At 39.8% G+C, this 22,593-nt stretch overlaps 1 protein-coding gene across 1 annotated transcript in view; it reads left to right on the forward strand.

The window, feature by feature from the left end:
* Positions 1-22,593, forward strand: part of LOC144359792 (GON-4-like protein) — a 44,198-nt gene that overhangs the window by 10,176 nt on the left and 11,429 nt on the right. Inside the window, exons 5-17 of the mRNA XM_085507251.1 lie at positions 10-135; positions 1,594-1,926; positions 2,837-3,008; positions 3,333-3,452; positions 4,990-5,030; positions 5,190-5,263; positions 5,388-5,568; positions 5,700-5,786; positions 10,783-10,936; positions 13,681-13,855; positions 14,490-14,640; positions 14,766-14,882; positions 15,532-17,208. Of these exons, the coding sequence (XP_085363377.1) occupies positions 10-135; positions 1,594-1,926; positions 2,837-3,008; positions 3,333-3,452; positions 4,990-5,030; positions 5,190-5,263; positions 5,388-5,568; positions 5,700-5,786; positions 10,783-10,936; positions 13,681-13,855; positions 14,490-14,640; positions 14,766-14,882; positions 15,532-17,208 (3,408 nt within the window). The remainder of the gene's footprint in view (positions 1-9; positions 136-1,593; positions 1,927-2,836; positions 3,009-3,332; positions 3,453-4,989; positions 5,031-5,189; positions 5,264-5,387; positions 5,569-5,699; positions 5,787-10,782; positions 10,937-13,680; positions 13,856-14,489; positions 14,641-14,765; positions 14,883-15,531; positions 17,209-22,593) is intronic.

Consider the following 22,593-nt stretch of genomic DNA (forward strand, 5'->3'; position numbering starts at 1 on the left):
TGTTCTCAGTTACCAATTCCTTGGCCTATATCACCATTGAAACAAAAATCTCAACGTCCACAGTTCCAAGATTTAGATTTTTCGGACTCAGATTGTACATCAGATGAAGATTACAAGCCAGAGGAAGAATCAGAGGTGAGTAATACTGGATAGTAGTGTGAGATGAGGTGAGTAATACTGGATACTGGACTGAGATGAGGTGAGTTATACTGGATAGTAGTGTGAGATGAGGTGAGTAATACTGGATACTGGTCTGAGATGAGGTGAGTAATACTGGATAGTCGTCTGAGATGAGGTGAGTAATACTGGATAGTAGTGTGAGATGAGATGAGTAATACTGGATAGTAGTGTAAGATGAGGTGAGTAATACTGGATACTGGTTTGAGATGAGGTGAATAATACTGGATAGTAGTGTGAGATGAGGTGAGTAATACTGGATACTGGTCTGAGATGAGGTGAGTAATACTGGATAGTAGTCTGAGATGAGGTGAGTAATACTGGATAGTAGTGTGAGATGAGATGAGTAATACTGGATACTGGTCTGAGATGAGGTGAGTAATACTGGATAGTAGTGTGAGATGAGATGAGTAATACTGGATACTGGTCTGAGATGAGGTGAGTAATACTGGATAGTAGTGTGAGATGAGATGAGTAATACTGGATACTGGTCTGAGATGAAGTGAGTAATACTGGATAGTAGTGTGAGATGAGGTGAGTAACACTGGATAGTAGTGTGAGATGAGGTGAGTAATACTGGATACTAGTGTGTGATGTGATGAGTAATACTGGATAGTAGTGTGAGATGAGGTGAGTAATACTGGATACTAGTGTGGGGTGAGGTGAGTAATACTGGATACTAGTGTGTGATGCGATGAGTAATACTGGATAGTAGTGTGAGATGAGGTGAGTAATACTGGATACTAGTGTGAGATGAGGTGAGTAATACTGGATAGTAGTGTGAGATGAGATGAGTGATACTGGTCTGAGATGAAGTGAGTAATACTGGATAGTAGTGTGAGATGAGGTGAGTAACACTGGATAGTAGTGTGAGATGAGGTGAGTAATACTGGATACTAGTGTGTGATGTGATGAGTAATACTGGATAGTAGAGTGAGATGAGATGAGTAATACTGGATACGAGTGTGTGATGCGATGAGTAATACTGGATAGTAGAGTGAGATGAGGTGAGTAACACTAGATACTAGTGGGATGAGGTGAGTAACACTGGATACTAGTGTGGGGTGAGGTGAGTAACACTGGATAGTAGACTGAGATGAGGTGAGTAACACTGGATACGAGTGTGTGATGCGATGAGTAATACTGGATAGTAGAGTGAGATGAGGTGAGTAACACTAGATACTAGTGGGATGAGGTGAGTAACACTGGATACTAGTGTGGGGTGAGGTGAGTAATACTGGATACTAGTGTGAGATGAGGTGAGTGACACTGGATAGTAGAGTGAGATGAGGTGAGTAATACTGGATACTAGTGGGATGAGGTGAGTAACACTGGATATCTACCTGTCTATTCCAACCATAATGTCTCCCATCTTCTCATCATATAATGTCTTTCACTATTTTTTTTATTGTACAGAGAGAAAGTGATTATGAAAGTGTTGCATCCAGTCAAGTCAGTGACTTTGGATCTCCTTGTCCACGAACTCCACTGACCCCTAGAAGTTATGATATTGCTGAAATTATGACACCTGAAAAACAAACTGTAGGCACAGAAGAGAGTAATGATGGTTATTTTGAAATGGTTGCCATGGAAACAGAGAGTAGTTCTAAGGTGCTGAATGTCTGTGAGAGGCATGTGAAAGCTGCAGTTATTCCCATGGGACCACCGCCTCCAAAACCACTTCCTGCTTGTCAGACTTTGGAGTTACAGCTTCCAGGTACTGAGCTATCTGATGCCAACTTAACTCAGGTAATTTCAAATTAACCAGTAGATTGAATATATATAGTTAAATTATATTTTTAATCTGTGTGTAAGCTGATGGTGGACTTGATCAATTGATTTATGGGGTTGAACCACTTTGCTGTAAAAGCTCCAAAATATTTTCCACATTTTGAATACTACTGTAATACCATCTGTTTTCACTCGCATTTAATTTCACTGTTTTGAGCAATATAACAAAACAAATCTATATAAGGTTTTTTTATGAAATGTTTAATAATTCTATTTGGGTATGTAATGTGTATAATGAAATTTATTTTTGTAATGTGTTCTTTGCGAACATGATGTTGAAAATATTACCACTACAGTACCAGTACCACACGGTATTCTGACTATGACCTATCAGGTCATAGCAAATCTAATACATACAAATAGCATTTTTTGTTATCAAACCATGACTAAATAATAAAGAATGCTGGTAGAACACTGAAATATAAGAACAGTGAGTTTGTGTATATCTACAGTGTAAATGATCATTTGCGAGTCGTGTTTTCATTCTTCTTCCATTCCTAACAACCTTCAATGGTGTTTGTTATTGAACTATATTAAAATCTAAGACAGACAACCAAAAAAGCACAATTCCTTGATTGGTCGCAATTTTATAAGCCACTAAATAATGATATTACCAAACAATGAATTACATTTGAATTTTAAAAGGGGGGATTTTTGATTTTTAACAGTAGCAATGTAGTTGGTAGCCAAGGTAGTTGGAGTTAATTAATTAAACAGGGTTATCCTGCAATCTTGTCATTGCCAAGGGACATCCATTACCTTATCCATTACATTGAAGTTTGTGATCTATAAAGTGTTATGTTTCTGTTGATACAATATAGGCAGTATTATTGTATTAACCTTGGTAGAATTGTTTCGTTTAATGCAGGAGGAAAAAGATTTAATTGCATTCAGAACACGTTCTAAGCTGCCTTTGATAGATACACCGTTAGATTTGATTGAGGCTAACTTTGTAGCTCCTGACATCACCACTGATATGTATGAAACCAACTGTGAAGACCAAGAATGGACAGACTGGTTAACATCTCTCATGAAAGAAGGTGAGTGCTGCTGACTGACCTGGTTTGTTCTCACATAGTCCCTCAACTCAACATGAACTAGTTGCATTCAGTCCTGTTTCTTATTTTGATAAATAGAAAATCCAACATGCTACTCATGTAAATGTTGTTAAAACTGTCTAACTAATCACCAAAAGCATTGTGTAAATTGTTAAGTTTACAAACTCGGTAATCTTGGTAAAATATAAGTGATTTGCATCTGACATCCTTTCTGATTTAGACATTATGCTGACCTAAAAGAAGTCCTGATATGCAGAATTTATTTGAAAATACTAAAGAATATGTTTGTACATTTGTGACACACAGTACCTGATACAAATGACACATTTGATGATGAGCAGAATGATCCTGAGTATAACTACCTTGCTGAGGAAGAACCTGAAGATGTGGAAGACTTTAGAAATGATAGAGCTGTACAAATAACAAGTAAGTCTGCTATTTTGTGATTGTATTTCACTGTATGGTGCGTGTCTGTGTTAGTCGCTGTGTTTCCCTCTGGCTTGCCCTCGTTGCAGTGCCCCTCTGCCTGTGCTGGTCTGCCTGTATTGCAGTGCACCTCTGTCCTGCCTGCGTGTTGCAGTACACCTCTCGCCCCTAACCTGCAGGTGTTGCTACAACTCTTTACGATCTGTCTGTGTTAGGTGACCTCTGACTTACCTTTGAGTTGCAGGGACCCTCTGACTTGCCTGTGTTACAGTGACCATCCGACTGCCTGATTAGTCCCTGTTCGGAATAGCGGCCATTTTAAGGCCGAAAATGCATCAAAATCGCACATTTTCACCATTCCGGACCCGGATCTCAGTTATGCATGGACGGATTTTGTTCAAATTTGGTACATACATTAAACATAATAGGACCTTGATGCACATCATTTTTTTTTTTGTATCGGGTTTGAAATGTTCGACTGGCGGTCATTTTGTTTTAAAGAATTCAGTTCTGGATTCGTATCTGAGACATGCTTGGATTGATCGAGTTCAAACTTCACACACACAAGTTACATCATGTCACAAATATGTATGTGCATTTGTTTCATGATCTCATTAACGATAGCCAAATGGCGGCTGCTTTAAGGCCGAAAATGCATTGAAATCGCACATTTTCACCATTCCGCTCCCGGATCTCAGTTATGCATGGACGGATTTCGTTCAAATTTGGTACATACATTAAACATAATAGGACCTTGATGCACGTCATTTTTTTTTTCGGATCAAGTTTGAAATGGCCAACTGGCGGCCATTTTGTTTTAAAGAATTCAGTTCTGGATCTGTATCCGAGACATGTCTGGATTGATCAAGTTCAAACTTCACACACACAAGGTACATCATGTCACAAATATGTATATGCATTTGTTTCTTGATCTCACTAACGATAGCCAAATGGCGGCCGCTTTAAGGCCGAAAATGCATTGAAATCGCACATTTTCACCATTCCGAACCCGGATCTCAGTTATGCATGGACGGATTTTGTTCAAATTTGGTACATACATTAAACATAATAGGACCTTGATGCACGTCTTTTTTTTTTTTCGGATCAAGTTCGAAATGGCCGACTGGCGGCCATTTTGTTTTAAAGAATTCAGTTCTGGATCCGTATCCAAGACATGTCTGGATTGATCAAGTTCAAACTTCACACACACATGGTACATCATGTCACAAATAGATATGTGCATTTGTTTCATGATCTGCTTAACAATAGCTGAATGATGGCCATTTTAAGGCCGAAAATGCATCAAAATCACGTATTTTCACAATTCCGGAACCGGATCTCAGTCATGCATGGATGGATTTTATTCAGATTTAGTACAATGTGTTGTACATATGCAGGTGCATTTCGGTCATGATCTGCTTTGAATGTATATGTCACTCAAATATGAACGGAACGGGGACGTGTCATTGACAATGACTTGTTAATTTACATAAATCCATTGCTTGCTGTAATAACAATATTTAATGTTTCATTTCAGAAAAAGAAGTAAATGAACTTCTGGATGAATTGCTTGAGGCAGTAAGCAGCTCTAATTCTTTTTCAAAAAAAAATCATTTTCTTGCTTGTTTTGGGGAGGGGGTGAATGTGTTGCCATGACTACTGTCAAAACTAGTGTTGTAATGTAACTGACCATGATGTGTAAGTTTTCATGGGCATTGATATTGATATTCTCTGCAGTATGGCAATGGTGCTGACCTTGTGGATGACTTTCCTGAAGAACCTGAACATTTCAACATACCGCCTGTCTTAAGGTAATTTATATCATTTGGTAGGGCCAAATCAACTCCAATTTGTGTCCGTGTTACATCAGATTTATTTAAATGAGTGTTCCAAGCATATTTGTGACTTGTCGCTTGTTCTTGCTTTTCTCATTAGTTTCAATGAGCCGCTAAGTATTTTACTGTCACAGCAAAAGGAAACCGCTGAAATGCAACTCAGACAGCAATGTGAAAGACGAAGAAAAAAAGAAGCAAGTATGTACCAGAATGCTATTGGGAAAAATAGTTTAATAATGAGCCTTAAAGAAAGAGAAGAACTACAACAACAGTTACAGCAGGTAAGAGAAAATGACAAAGTGTAACCAAATCTAAAATGAATTCACATTATGAAAGCCAATTGACAGAACATGGCCACATACTATGACATTCAGTAAGGGTATGCCATATTCTCTATTATTTTTTTTCCCAGCATGTACAGTTATTATGCCAAGTGTATGTACTGAGTATTGGTGAAAGTGGACTGGAAAAAGAAGCTTCTCAGTGTAGAGTATTTGTGGTAAGTTGTATCTTTTAGGTAATGAGTACCGTTAAAATCCTATTTTAAACCGCATACCTAATAGTAACCGCACCTCTGATTTCGGCATCAGTGTTAAAGAGTTCTCAACAAAAATTGAAAACATGAAAAGTACCTATTACTAACCGCACCCCCAATTCAACAAGACCGTGACTGACTTTGTTTCAACCAGCTGGTACATTGTTCCTAATCCTATTCATTTGTTTCGACAACGTGACTAAAAATATTCACACCTCTTTATTGTTCAGCAGTGTTAGGATGTCAAACACGCAGTGAAACTGCTTTTGTCTTGTGACAACTTTTGTCAATACTCTTTATGAGGGTCCTACTATTTAACGCCCGGACACGCGAGGGAGTGTCCGGGCACGCGCGGAGGCGAACAGGGGGGAATACCTAACGCGCGGGGCAGCGGCAGCAATCCTTGTACTGTATAATATTCGTTTATGGTCAAAATTTGAACCGGAGTGGCGAATTCGAGCAGCTATCCACACTTTTTATGATCGACGCCCGGGCATTCCGGCGAGTCGAGTCCGCCATGTTGTTTACTAATTTTGGTTAGCGTTTAACAATAGGACAATACCATTCGATCCATGGGGTGACAGTCCTACGAATGTGCCGACATTGTCGAAGGACAAGGACAGGACAAGTTTGTGCAAGTGTGGCGAGACTCCCGTAGTTACGCGGAAATTATTTACCTCATGTGAAAAAAAAGCATGTTTCTCATTGTTGTGCTATATTGTATCGTATCATGGATCTAGGAAGTCCTTTGTACAGTCTATGGAGGTACGCCGGGCTGTGGGTCTATCAACCAAACGTGCTCCCGTACACACAGCTCTGTATTCAGGGCTAGCATCCAAGAGCTTCGTGGTTGTGTTATAATGTTACAATGTGAAAACAGACAACCACTCAGCCATAATACGTATCAAGACCAAACATAATTTGTCGATAATCGAGTGTTGCAAGAAAAAGTGAGATTGTCGCAAAATGTAGCAAATCGTTTTCAAAACAGTGCCACTAAGAAAGTCTCGCTTTGTTTGCCCCCACTGTAAAACATGTATAGTAAACAAACCGCCCTTGTGGAAAATATTTTTGTTCAAAATTATTCAAAGTACAAGTCAACTAAACCGAAAATTAAAACATGCATAGTAAATAGACAGACAATTATTCGAAATTGACGATGCTATGATAAACGTGTTTTTCGTTGTCACTATAATGCAGTATCAGAACTGCAAGTTAAAATATTAACGGGGAAGTACAATTGCGCATGCCTCCCATTAGTTCCAAAGAACGGCATTATCACGTCGGTATGTTCAATGGTCCACACTGAATACAATGGCATAACACTAATAGTTTTGAAAAAAATAATTAACACGTCGGCAAGTTCAATCGTTCACACCTAAGACAATGGCATAACTCTGTAATAGTTCAGAAAAAAAAACCATTAACATGTCGGCAAGTTCAATCGTCCACACCGAAGACAATGTCATAACTCTGTAATAGTTCTGAAAAGAAGGTGTTATCATGTCGGCAAGTTAAATTGTTCAAACTAAAAGCAACGTCATACACTGATTTAAAAAAAAAAAAACCGCCGATAGCACACGGGAAAAGATCGATCACGGGGCGTGTATACAGAAAACTACTGGTATGTAGCTCGCCAACTGGGCTTGGGATCTCCCCCCCCCCCACTCAGGATCCATAGGGGGCCGCATGCGCGTTCCCATTTTCTCGGGAAAGAGGGTACTTTTTGACGATCTGTCTCGGGAACATTTTCCCGAGAAAATCGTAGAAAAGGGGGTATTTTTTGCTTGTTTTCCCGAGATTCTCAAAATAGGGGGTGTATTTCAAAACACTTCCCGAGATATACAAAAAAGGGGGGTTTAAAAGGAGTTCTAGACTGAAAAGTTCCATAGATAGGGGGTGAAATTCGTCGGAAAAGCCCGTGAAAGGGGGGGTTAAATTTTCTTCTTTTTCCCTAGATAGGGGGGGGGGGGTCAAAAAAATGAGGGAACAAGCATAGCCCCCCCTAAATATAGGGAGTGGGGGGGATCTCTCCATCGCGTCAAGTGGTCATTCATTCGCAAACGTGAATTCGTACAGCGGGCGTTGAACTAAACTTGACCTTTCGATGTGTCGCTTTCAAGGCGTTGTGATACTCTCTTTATTACTACCTATATTTAATAAAAGTGGGAACGTCATTCAGTTTCATTGTTAACGGCAGGTTACACAAGCGCACCGGAAGCATGTGTGCGAATAGAGGTCATAGCCATCGCATCGCGATTTTATAGTAGCTCACATACCGGACTCACACCCTGCTTGGGGATCATGTGGTCCGTGTTACGAGCCCGGCCGTTACAAATTGGTCTGGGATCAGCTTGTAAATAATCTATTGTAACTATACACTGCACAAACAAACTACATGAGATTCCATGAAATAGAAATACAAGGTGGCGTTTATCACGCCATTAATTTATTCAAGACCTTTTGTTACCTGTTATAGCTCCAGACAGAAACAACAAATGCTTTGTCTCTCGACGCAACTCGCCCTGGTTATGTAAATGTTTTCCCTTACCATCAGGCTCCAAGCCGGAACAAATGACAACCTTTTTTTTCTGAATTACACAAGTTCATCATATTTGGTATGTCATGTTTATTTGAAAAAAAACGTGCCTTGCTTGAGTTGAAGCACGGTTACTAAAAAATAGTGACCGTGGTTGAACTGAATTAGGGACAGTGTATGTTCCCCTCTCTGTTGTAGTTGTACAATAGAGTGTCAATCACAGCTGAATACGTTTCGTGGCGTCAACCTTTGAAATATGTGGACGAAACGTAATATATTCCGTACGCTATACTGTGCACGAGATTGACCAAACTCTGTGTTTTCGACAAGAGGTATAAACCAGGTTTACCGTAAACTGCGTGTACAATAAGAAATTTACCGCATGCTGTAAGAGTGGGGACAGGGGGTGGGTGACTGGTACAGGAAATAAAAAAGGCATCTTAAGTTTTTACAGGAAGTTACCATTTACAATAAAAAAATCGATTTTTACACTTAAAGATATATTTGATATTTTGTGTTTAATAATCTATATTGAAAGCTTAATGTGGAAAATGCTTTATACGCTTACAAAATATACGATCTTTGTACAAATCATGGATGAATAAAACGGTTGATTACATTTTAAATCTTGTCCATGGCTACGAATATATGTTTTTTATTTGTTTGAATTACATTACAACGTATAAAAACATTGGACGAAAATATCCCCTCTGTACCGTACACGAGGTTTACTGTATACAAACTTGCACTGCAACAGGAAACACAAACCGTTACGATATTCTTAGGATACCGACTTCATTGCAAGTGTACGTAGCATTGTCACCTGCATACAATGCTGTGTTTACGGGAACACATAACAATGAGAAAACAACATCAGGTGAATAATTTCTGCGTAACAGACGTCTTACATGGTCATTTTTAAATGAATCTTACTAAACAATACTACGGGAGTCTCGCCACACTTGCACAAACTTGTCCTGTCCTTGTCCTTCGACAATGTCGGCACATTCGTAGGACTGTCACCCCCATGAATCGAATGGTATTGTCCTATTGTTAAACGCTAACCAAAATTAGTAAACAACATGGCGGACTCGACTCGCCGGAATGCCCGGGCGTCGATCATAAAAAGTGTGGATAGCTGCTCGAATTCGCCACTCCGGTACAAATTTTGAGCATAAACGAATATTATACAGTACAAGGATTGCTGCCGCTGCCCCGCGCGTTAGGTATTCCCCCCTGTTCGCCTCCGCGCGTGCCCGGACACTCCCTCGCGTGTCCGGGCGTTAAATAGTAGGACCGCTTTATGACCTTATGAATGCGTCTGTGTGTCGCAAGTTTTCGACAATGAGCTGTTCTCACCGAAAAACTGTTAGATTCTTTTTCAATGCTCAGTTTATCTTTTGAAAACAACTAATTTCTTGATTTAAAAAAAAAGTCATGTCGTTTTTCCATGGAAATCAAAGCCAAAAGATCGCACTACATTATCGGTAAATCCCTTCCGGGTTTCGTTCACCATGAAGTCGGTGACCTGTCATTAACATATTTAAATGAACTAATGTAATTTGAACATGTGGGCACCATCCAGCATTTTGATTGGTTAATTAGCGACTTGACTTACCCGGTCAAGTAACGTCTCGTGTGCATTCAAACTACATGGCGGATGTTGTATCGCATCAATTGTTTACATGTGACCGAAATAATTCGCTTAAGTTGAAACTAAGTTGAATCTTACTTGCATTTGATAACAATTCAACGAATTTATTTTCGTGCGTCACTACTGAGTAATAATCAACAATTTCAACACTTCGAAATCAAGTAAGTTATTCACTTGTGAGCCGAAGCATGGCCGGATTGGATTGCGTTACCGTACACATGGTACCATACTTTTTTTAGTGCCGTACCATCATCATTTTCTACTAAGCAATGCATTAATGTTTGTTTTTATTTGAAACTCCTGTCAGAATATACTTTCCGTTATGAAGAAAATTAAAAAAATAAATGCATATTACATTAAATATACTGAGTATTTTTTTTCATGTGAACAGTTTTTTTGTGACTTGACGTTTATCACTCTTTCCTGACATCTAAATTGGAGTTACGCTTACATTCAAAAGATTGTACGGTGTATTGTTTGTTTTGTGCAAGTGATGTGGGCAAAAAATGACCACGCCCATTTAGTGATTGCAATATGTACGTAATAGAAACCGCACCCCGAACAATTTTTTATTTGATACATTGTAATATAAACCGCGGTTTATAATAGGATTTTAACGGTAATAGGTGTTTTGATCAAATTATGTACGTTGGAGTAATGTCCAGTCATATTGTCTCACTGTGGTTGTATCTTTGTGAATAATTTGAAATCGGTGTTTAGTCCAGTCATATTATCTCACTGTGGCTGTATCTTTGTATACAATGTAGAATGAAGCGGAAATGTTTGCAGTGAAAAACGAAAGCACATTTGAACAGAATGGTTATTCAGGAATGCAGTCGGCTTTCAGGACTTGTAATTTACAGGGTGCACTGAAAATAGTTCATTCTGCTCCGTTAAGACATTCAGCTCCTGTAAAGACTGGTATGTATGTGCAAGTGCATGTAATATGCCTGGGCAAGCGCCCACCCCCCACAATTTTTATATTTGGGGTCACATTTGGCAAAGCACCCACCCCTCCCAGCCCTCCAAGTTAAATTTTTTTCCTAATGGCCACCAAGTTCAAACTTTTGGTGGCCAGCTGGAAAATTTAGTAGCTAAGTACAAAATTGTAGGTCGCCAGAATTTATTATGTTTTACAGACTACACATAAACAACAATTATGTTTAAATTTAAGTATTTATTCAAGCATATGATACTAAATCATATAGTATCACAGAGAAACTAAACTGGATGATGTCAACGTGTTCAAATTACCATAGCTCATTTAAATATGTTAAATGTTATTGAACGTAACATGGAAAAGACTTGATGATGTTTTGGTTGGGATTTTGATGGGAAAAATTTTCGGCGTCAGGAATGAATGAAATGCCCGAAAAATGATGCCAAAATACACCTTGAAAGTTCCATTTTATTTTTTTTAAATCTCATTTTATTTTTTCTAATCCAAACTGCCGTTTAATGGCCCGGGGCAAATTTACGGCAGAATCTCGTTCCTCAAATAAGGACATGTGAGCTTTGATTATAACCGGATATATAGCACTGGGTCAGGGAAATACAAACTGTCCCAGTTGCTAAACTTCCATGTATCTTTTGTACCCATACTTCGAACATTCGCAAGTTTTCCTAGGTGATGCGAGACAGCTTTGTTCGTAACTGGACGAATTCAGTTTAATTCAATGAAGCAAACAACTGTTAAAATTAATTGAAAACAAGCAAATAATGTCCATGAAAAGTCACATAGAGAGGTAACTTGATACATTAATAACTTTTTTGATCTATTAGTTTTATGTTGACCTCTTCTCCGCATCTTGATGTTTTGTTTTCCTTGTCATAATACATACTGATTGATGACTTTGTTTTGATTTTGAGTTGTTTAGCCTACAACTCGGCCACGACCTTTGCTTTTACCGTGAAACAAGAGGAAGTTTACGTCAATTTGAATTTAAAAACTAATGAAGCACACTGTCTATCATCCCCATTATTTTGATTTGCTGATTTCTATTTTGAAAAATTTTTCTGTTCGAAAATGCACCTTAATTTTGATTTTTAACACGAATTATTTAAAACTGGCCGAAATTTTAGATTTTTTACAGAGTTTCAACACTCTTGTCCGACACTGATTCACTATGTGGTACATGGCTTGGACTTGCAAAATATGCTGCGATCGTACGTTGTTTCATGACTACCAACTAGTTTCGTTCATAACAAATATGCCGGATAACGTAATACGCATGTGCAGTGTTGAATTGTGGGAAAAACTGCGCCACCAAGAGCTGACAAGCTGTACAGTCTGTTTTATATTACGGAACGTTTAGTCGCCAGCCAGATTATTCTTAGTTCGCCAATTGGCACCCTACATATTTTTTTGAATCGTCATTCATTTAATTTAATCGCCATGGCGACCAAAATGGTTGCAATCTGGAGGGCTGCCTTCAAAATGCAACTAATTTAAAACTTGGTCTTGCGTAATGAATCTTGGTAATTGTTTTTATATGATACAGCGTGGATATTGACCGCTGTGAACATGTTGTGAATGCGTAGAACACGGTAACCGTGCGTAAACTACGCTTCGACAATGACCTGTTAATACAAGTAAAATGCGGTATATATTTTATGCCATATTCAGTTACCTCTCAAAAATGGCTAGTTACTAGTTTTTTTGAAAAAAACATGTCGTTTATTCGCTGAAATCAATTCCAACAGATCGTACTTCGACATCGATAATTCACTTCCGCATTGCGTTACTGGAAAGTCTTCGGAAATTTATGAACAATTGCTTCAGTACAACACAGCATTCTGATTGGTTAATAACCAACTTGACCCATTAGGTCAAAGGACGCTGCTGCAGGTCAAATCTGCAAATGCATCATGGCAGAAAGTAATTTTCATTGAGAGTTTGGGTACGATCCAACACCAACGTCAGAGGAGATAATATGACAATTTTGACTGTTCCAACAGACTCAAATGTTTTTAATTTCGTAAATTCTGGTGGTACATAATTAATATTGTAATAAAATGTGCATATTTTATTTTGTGATCATTTCTGTTTCTTCATTGTGAAAATCAATGACGACTCAACTAATTTAGTAATTTGATTTTCCCTCAAAGACGTAATCTGTCACTTGATGAATCAAATTTTTCATTTGCACTCTTTTTCGAGGGGGGTGCTCAGGTAAGCACCCACCCCTAAAAATCATGATTTTCTGAGTTGAGGCCCCTGGGCGCTAACGCAGTCGAGTACGGTATAAGTATTCTTTCCAGTTTACCTGTGTTTTAAATTCATGCACTTACTGTACTGGGTGCACTACAGTGCTGGATGTGAATGATTATTTTTATTTGAATTATTAATTAGAAATAAAGTGTGCTGATATTGCATACTTGGATATTTTGATCAAAACTGACATGCTGGTGCAATGTGAGCATTTACATAAGGTATTTTACAAATGGTGCATACACACAGCCAAACCACACACACACTAATTTACATACATCTATCCAGATAAATTTTTTTAAATCTGGTTTTGACATGCATAACATATAAATCAACTGTTTCCAGTTATTTACTCATTACAGACTTTCAAATAATTTAGCAGATACTTCAACTTTCAATCACATATGCATGTTATCCTCTCCGTAATTAACACACTGGTATTTTATATTGCCAGACTGCAAGAAAACTAGCAAAAATAGCAAAACATCAGAGCGACCTCCACCAATAAAAGAATGGGCACAAGATATAATAGCTCATGACCCAGTGTTTATGTATGCAGAATTACTGCCAATTTGTGGTTTGTCAAATCACCCACAGAAAAAACATTTATTTGCTGAATCTGAAGACAAGTAAGTGTGCTTATGAAAGATGTCAACTATATGTTAAAAAATAAATCAACATATGTTATGGTGGTCCAGATTAGTGTGAGGTTAAATATTGCAGTTAATAGTACAACAGAACTTCAAATTTGAATTTAACTTTCATTCACTTAGTAATTGGTTTCTAACTTCAACTAGTTATATTTGTAAATGTTTAACAACGTTGCAGATAAACATACTACTGTAAACGTTATGTTGCCAATATGGACTATCAAATGTGATCACATGCTTAATTAAACTTGCACTTAATTTGTATAAAGAGTTCATTTCACCTCCCAGTTTTTGATTTGACTTGCTTTGTCTAATTGTTAAAATATTCCTGTCATTAGGTGTTTGACTTGTGAAGATAATTGCTGCCATCTTGATTTACTCATTTTACATCCTGTAAAATCATTAAATTTTATTTTTAGTATATTAGCTATGACTCCTGAAAAGTGTAAATGTATTGTCCAGCTGTCTAGGTGTCTTTTACATGTATTGTCCAGCTGTCTAGGTGTCTTTTACATGTATTGTCCAACTTTCCGGGTGTCATTTATATATACCTTCCTGGTGTATAAGTGCTATTTTCGTGATTCAAATTTGAATCGTTACTTATATTTTTTAGCTTATTAGCTTTGGGACTTGAACAGTTCAAGAGATTTGATAACTGGGCATCACTTATATCACAACACTTGCTACCAGTGAAAAGTGTGGAACAGATTAAAATTAGAGTTAAGAATCTTTCAGCGACAAGAGCAAGAGATAATGTCGTAAAGGTAAGTAAGTGGTGAAATTTGCCACTATGATTAGTTCTGTAACCATACCATAGGTAAATGTGAAAGACCAAATCTCAAAACCTTTATATCTTTGCCTGATGATTTATTTTCTTAATTGATTGCAGTTATATAAACGACATGGTACGTTACCTGCTATGCCAGTGTTTATTGAGAAACTACTTCCTGGTAACCAGGTACCCCCACTCTATCTCACCGGCAACAGAAAACCAGACTGGTTAAAGGTATGCAATTATTTTGCTCTTGACACTCCACATTACATTGTTCATATTTTTCAAAAATGTTGATAAATATTTTCATGTACCAGTAAAATTAACTTGGGGATTAACCCTAATTGTACAAGTCCCATAGAATTTTTCAGGATTTAGTATTATAATAATATTGCTACAGCATAGAAATTATAGCTTTGAAATTTTGACATAATCACATCATTTATCATCACAATATTTTGAAACTGGAACTATGACCTGAATATTGATATAAATACATAGAAATATGCAATAAAAATTGGTTGAGGATAATTTCAAAGTTAAATACAAAAATTACCAAAATATTTGCTGAAAAATATTGGCATGGAAATAAATCTTGCTATATTCATCATATTATTATTGAACTTCAATATTGGCTGTTGTACACTTCGCTTTGTGCATTGCATCATGGGGAAAAAACAAATTGTCACATTTCATTGGCTGTAACAAGGTATACAGAATGGCAGCCATAACTCACTTACATAATAGCTGTGAACTACTAGACAGTATATATCTTCCCACCAAAACAAATTATTTTCTGGAGGTACAAAAGTCGCATGATAGACACTGAATTGAACATGCTGTATTTGATTTAGTAAGAATTATAATCAATTATTATTGACAGGAATATGAAAGAAAATTGGAATACAAAAGAATTTCAGAAGGCACTGCAATGATCAAGGATGAACAGATAGTGGTCAGTGAGCGCAGAGATCAAGATGTTGTATTGATGGAGAAAGCAAAGTCTCAGCATCATGATATTATGGCTAAAACTAACATAACTAAAATAGATCCTGAAGATATCCGTCATAAATTGTATTTTAGTCATGCCAGAAAGCCAGACCCTATGTACAAAACTATCCTACCAGCTAATTTGGAAGTTGAAAAGGAGTCTAAACTGAAGGAAGGCAAAATTACCATGCAGGGTACCTGGCCTAAATTCAAATCTAAAGGCAGACAGAAAAAGAAAAAACTACCAGTCATGAAGCCTAGCAATATTATGCCACAACCAACAGTTGTTCCTTCTGTATGCTTGCCATCAGCAATGATTGCTGTACCTGTTAGTGTATCGAGCTCGCCATCATTGCAAGTAAACGTGGCTAATTCACCGTTGTTGCCTATCAGCATGGCAAGCCCCACAACACTACCTTTGGCTGTATCAAGTGTAGCAACTCTTCCAGTTTCCACACCTCAACCAGCACCTGTATCTTGTTCTGTAGGTTCTCCAGCAATCATGGCCATCCCACCATCAGACCTTCAGGGTCATGGTCCATCAGTTCAACCATCAAGTATATCGAGTCCTTTACCATCACCATTGGCTGGTCCTCAGACAACATGGTCTGATACGGCTAGTGAACCAAATTTTGCATCCAATAATGCACCAACAGAACAGCCTAATATTTCAACTGTAGTAACAAAACCATCTGCTTTACAAGTAGTAGCTTATAATCCATCTAATCTGTCTATGTTATTGTCGAATACCAACTCAACAGCAGTGGCCAATGTGGTTGTACCCAGCTCTGATGTTCCTAGGCCAGCTCCAGCATCACCTCTTGTGCAGAGTTATGTTGCATCACATTCTCCAGTGATGGTATTACCAATATCTCCACATCCAGCATTAGTTACATCACCAATTGGAATAGTGAAATCAGTTTCATCACCTGGCACCTGTCATCCTCCTGCATCATCCTCAGTTGTTATGACAACCACCTCAGCATCATCAGCATCCTCATTTGTGATGACAACATCGGCACCTGGTGTGATGATTACTTCAGAAATGCAAAATATTCGTGAAAGTTTAAAATCTGATGTTAGAATTGAAGATGTAGGTGATAAATCAGATGAGATTACCACAGTTACAAACAAAACAAAGCAGACTTCATTGTTTGCAATGTATGATTGTAGGGATGGAGAAGACGCAATGCAACATTACCCTGCTGATTACATGAGTGATGGTGAAGAGAAAAACGAGGTTAATTCCAATGAGGATGATGATAGATCTGCATCTGACAGCGAGGAAGAAACTAATCACATTGCTATGGATATCCATGATGAGAACTCATCAATTCCATATGAATCAACTGAGGTTGCCATGGAAACCAGTGAGGCAATTAATGAAGATGATGGAGGACTAGAAGATAAAGAGGGAGTTGATGAGAATACTGACTCCAACCCATGTGATGCTGTCGATAAGCCTAAATCCATTGGGTTAAAAAATAAGCGAATGAAGACCAGATTTCGCAAGGATTTAGAATCTACCATCACTTTACTACAGCCTGATATTCTTGAAAATGATCCTATGGTAAGTCTTACTAATTTGTATTTACAAGTTGTGGTCAAATATAGATTGAATAATAGTATTTAACGTCTGGAATACAGTTCTAATAAAATTCACTTGACTCTTTGCTTCAATGTTATTGATGAAAATATTATCTAATATATGTATGGACCCTTAAAACACTGGGATGTTTTTATGCCCTTAACAGGCTACTTCCTATAGGGCACTGTGGGAGATCGGACAATGTCCTTACTAGGCTACTCTCTATAGATTCCTGTGGGAGATTGGACTATGTCCTTACTAGGCTACTCTCTATAGGTTCCTGTGGGAGATTAGATCATGTCCTAACTAGGCTACTCTCTATAGGTTCCTGTGGGAGATTAGATCATGTCCTAACTAGGCTACTCTCTATAGGGCTCTGTTGGAGATTAGATCATGTCCTTACTAGGCTACTCTCTATAGGGCCATGTGGGAGATTAGATCATGTCCTAACTAGGCTACTCTCTATAGGGCTCTGTGGGAGATTAGATCATGTCCTTACTAGGCTACTCTCTATAGGTTCCTGTGGGAGATTGGACTATGCCCTTAACAGGCTACTCTCTATAGGTTCCTGTGGGAGATTGGACTATATCCTTACTAGGCTACTCTCTATAGGTTCCTGTGGGAGATTGGACCATGTCCTTACTAGGCTACTCTCTATAGGTTCCTGTGGGAGATTGGACTATGTCCTTACTAGGCTACTCTCTATAGGTTCCTGTGGGAGATTGGACTATGTCCTTACTAGGCTACTCTCTATAGGGCTCTGTGGGAGATTAGATCATGTCCTTACTAGGCTACTCTCTATAGGTTCCTGTGGGAGATTGGACTATGTCCTTACTAGGCTACTCTCTATAGGGCTATGTGGGAGATTAGATCATGTCCTTACTAGGCTACTCTCTATAGGGCTATGTGGGAGATTTGACCATGTCCTTACTAACTAGGCTACTTTCTATAGGTTCCTTTGGGAGGTTGGACCATGCCCTTAACAGGCTACTTCCTATAGGTCCCTGTAGGAGATTAGATCATGTCCTAACTAGGCTACTCTCTATAGGTTCCTGTGGGAGATTGGACTATGTCCTTACTAGGCTACTCTCTATAGGGCTATGTGGGAGATTTGACCATGTCCTTACTAACTAGGCTACTTTCTATAGTGCTCTGTGGGAGATTGGACCATGTCCTTAACAGGCTACTCTCTATAGGTTCCTTTGGGAGGTTGGACCATGCCCTTAACAGGCTACTTCCTATAGGTCCCTGTAGGAGATTAGACCATGTCCTTACTAGGCTACTCTCTATAGGGCTCTGTGGGAGATTGGACCATGTCCTTAACAGGCTACTCTCTATAGGGCCCTGTGGGAGATTAGACCATGTCCTAACTAGGCTACTCTCTATAGGGCCCTGTGGGAGATTAGACCATGTCCTTACTAGGCTACTCTCTATAGGTTCATGTGGGAGATTAGACCATGTCCTTACTCGGCTACTCTCTATAGGGCCCTGTGGGAGATTAGACCATGTCCTAACTAGGCTACTCTCTATAGGGCCCTGTGGGAGATTAGACCATGTCCTTACTAGGCTACTCTCTATAGGTTCATGTGGGAGATTAGATCATGTCCTTACTAGGCTACTCTCTATAGGGCCATGTGGGAGATTAGATCATGTCCTTACTAGGCTACTCTCTATAGGGCCCTGTGGGTGATTAGATCATGTCCTTACTAGGCTACTCTCTATAGGTTCATGTGGGAGATTAGATCATGTCCTTACTAGGCTACTCTCTATAGGGCCATGTGAGAGATTAGATCATGTCCTTACTAGGCTACTCTCTATAGGGCCATGTGGGAGATTAGATCATGTCCTTACTAGGCTACTCTCTATAGGGCCATGTGGGAGATTAGATCATGTCCTTACTAGGCTACTCTCTATAAGGCTCTGTGGGAGATTAGATCATGTCCTTACTAGGCTACTCTCTATAGGGCCATGTGAGAGATTAGATCATGTCCTTACTAGGCTACTCTCTATAGGGCCATGTGGGAGATTAGATCATGTCCTTACTAGGCTACTCTCTATAGGTTCATGTGGGAGATTAGATCATGTCCTTACTAGGCTACTCTCTATAGGGCCATGTGAGAGATTAGATCATGTCCTTACTAGGCTACTCTCTATAGGGCTCTGTGGGAGATTAGATCATGTCCTTACTAGGCTACTCTCTATAGGGCCATGTGGGAGATTAGATCATGTCCTTACTAGGCTACTCTCTATAGGGCCCTGTGGGTGATTAGATCATGTCCTTACTAGGCTACTCTCTATAGGTTCATGTGGGAGATTAGATCATGTCCTTACTAGGCTACTCTCTATAGGGCCATGTGAGAGATTAGATCATGTCCTTACTAGGCTACTCTCTATAGGGCCATGTGGGAGATTAGATCATGTCCTTACTAGGCTACTCTCTATAGGGCCATGTGGGAGATTAGATCATGTCCTTACTAGGCTACTCTCTATAAGGCTCTGTGGGAGATTAGACCATGTCCTAACTAGGCTACTCTCTATAGGGCTCTGTGGGAGATTAGACCATGTCCTTACTAGGCTACTCCCTATAGGTTCCTGTGGGAGATTGGATCATGTCCTTACTTGGCTACTCTCTGTAGGGCCCTGTGGGAGATTAGACCATGTCCTAACTAGGCTAATCTCTATAGGGCCCTGTGGGAGATTAGACCATGTCCTTACTAGGCTACTCTCTATAGGTTCATGTGGGAGATTAGATCATGTCGTTACTAGGCTACTCTCTATAGGGCCATGTGGGAGATTAGACCATGTCCTTACTAGGCTACTCTCTATAGGTTCATGTGGGAGATTAGATCATGTCTTTACTAGGCTACTCTCTATAGGGCCATGTGGGAGATTAGATCATGTCCTTACTAGGCTACTCTCTATAGGGCCATGTGGGAGATTAGATCATGTCCTTACTAGGCTACTCTCTATAAGGCTCTGTGGGAGATTAGACCATGTCCTTACTAGGCTACTCCCTATAGGTTCCTGGGGGAGATTGGATCATGTCCTTACTTGGCTACTCTCTGTAGGGCCCTGTGGGAGATTAGACCATGTCCTAACGAGGCTACTCTCTATAGGGCTCTGTGGGAGATTAGATCATGTCCTTACCAGGCTACTCTCTATAGGGCCCTGTGGGAGATTAGACCATGTCCTTACTAGGCTACTCTCTATAGGTTCATGTGGGAGATTAGATCATGTCCTTACTAGGCTACTCTCTATAGGGCCATGTGGGAGATTAGATCATGTCCTTACTAGGCTACTCTCTATAGGGCCATGTGGGAGATTGGACCATGTCCTTACTAGGCTACTCTCTATAGGTTCATGTGGGAGATTGGACCATGTCCTTACTAGGCTACTCTCTATAGGGCCATGTGGGAGATTAGATCATGTCCTTACTAGGCTACTCTCTATAGGGCTCTGTGGGAGATTAGATCATGTCCTTCTAGGCTACTCTCTATAAGGCTCTGTGGGAGATTAGATCATGTCCTTACTAGGCTACTCTCTATAGGGCCATGTGGGAGATTAGACCATGTCCTTACTCGGCTACTCTCTATAGGTTCATGTGGGAGATTGGACCATGTCCTTACTAGGCTACTCTCTATAGGGCCATGTGGGAGATTAGATCATGTCCTTACTAGGCTACTCTCTATAAGGCTCTGTGGGAGATTAGACCATGTCCTTACTAGGCTACTCCCTATAGGTTCCTGGGGGAGATTGGATCATGTCCTTACTTGGCTACTCTCTGTAGGGCCCTGTGGGAGATTAGACCATGTCCTAACGAGGCTACTCTCTATAGGGCTCTGTGGGAGATTAGATCATGTCCTTACCAGGCTACTCTCTATAGGGCCCTGTGGGAGATTAGACCATGTCCTTACTAGGCTACTCTCTATAGGTTCATGTGGGAGATTAGATCATGTCCTTACTAGGCTACTCTCTATAGGGCCATGTGGGAGATTAGATCATGTCCTTACTAGGCTACTCTCTATAGGGCCATGTGGGAGATTGGACCATGTCCTTACTAGGCTACTCTCTATAGGTTCATGTGGGAGATTGGACCATGTCCTTACTAGGCTACTCTCTATAGGGCCATGTGGGAGATTAGATCATGTCCTTACTAGGCTACTCTCTATAGGGCTCTGTGGGAGATTAGATCATGTCCTTCTAGGCTACTCTCTATAAGGCTCTGTGGGAGATTAGATCATGTCCTTACTAGGCTACTCTCTATAGGGCCATGTGGGAGATTAGACCATGTCCTTACTCGGCTACTCTCTATAGGTTCATGTGGGAGATTGGACCATGTCCTTACTAGGCTACTCTCTATAGGGCCCTGTGGGAGATTAGATCATGTCCTAACTAGGCTACTCTCTATAGGGCCCTGTGGGAGATTAGATCATGTCCTAACTAGGCTACTCTCTATAGGGCCCTGTGGGAGATTAGATCATGTCCTTACTAGGCTACTCTCTATAGGGCTCTGTGGGAGATTGGACCATGTCCTTAAAAGGCTACTCTCTATAGGGCCCTGTGGGTGATTAGATCATGTCCTTACTAGGCTACTCTCTATAGGGCTCTGTGGGAGATTGGACCATGTCCTTAAAAAGCTACTCTCTATAGGGCTCTGTGGGAGATTAGATCATGTCCTTACTAGGCTACTCTCTATAGGGCCATGTGGGAGATTAGATCATGTCCTTACTAGGCTACTCTCTATAGGTTCATGTGGGAGATTGGACCATGTCCTTACTAGGCTACTCTCTATAGGATCTGTGGGAGATTGGACCATGTCCTTAAAAAGCTACTCTCTATAGGATCTGTGGGAGATTGGACCATGTCCTTAAAAAGCTACTCTCTATAGGGCCCTGTGGGAGATTAGACCATGTCCTTACTAGGCAACTCTCTATAGGGCCATGTGGGAGATTAGACCATGTCCTTACTCGGCTACTCTCTATAGGGCCATGTGGGAGATTAGATCATGTCCTTACTAGGCAACTCTCTATAGGGCCATGTGGGAGATTAGACCATGTCCTTACTCGGCTACTCTCTATAGGGCCATGTGGGAGATTAGACCATGTCCTTACTAGGCTACTCTCTATAGGGCCATGTGGGAGATTAGACCATGTCCTTACTCGGCTACTCTCTATAGGGCCATGTGGGAGATTAGACCATGTCCTTACTAGGCTACTCTCTATAGGGCCCTGTGGGTGATTAGACCATGTCCTTACTAGGCTACTCTCTATAGGGCTATGTGGGAGATTAGACCATGTCCTTACTAGGCTACTCTCTATAGGGCCATGTGGGAGATTAGACCATGTCCTTACTCGGCTACTCTCTATA

The sequence above is a fragment of the Saccoglossus kowalevskii genome, chromosome 13 (genome assembly GCF_978046115.1).
Source record: "Saccoglossus kowalevskii chromosome 13, keSacKowa6.1, whole genome shotgun sequence".
Classification (NCBI taxonomy): Eukaryota; Metazoa; Hemichordata; class Enteropneusta; family Harrimaniidae; genus Saccoglossus; species Saccoglossus kowalevskii.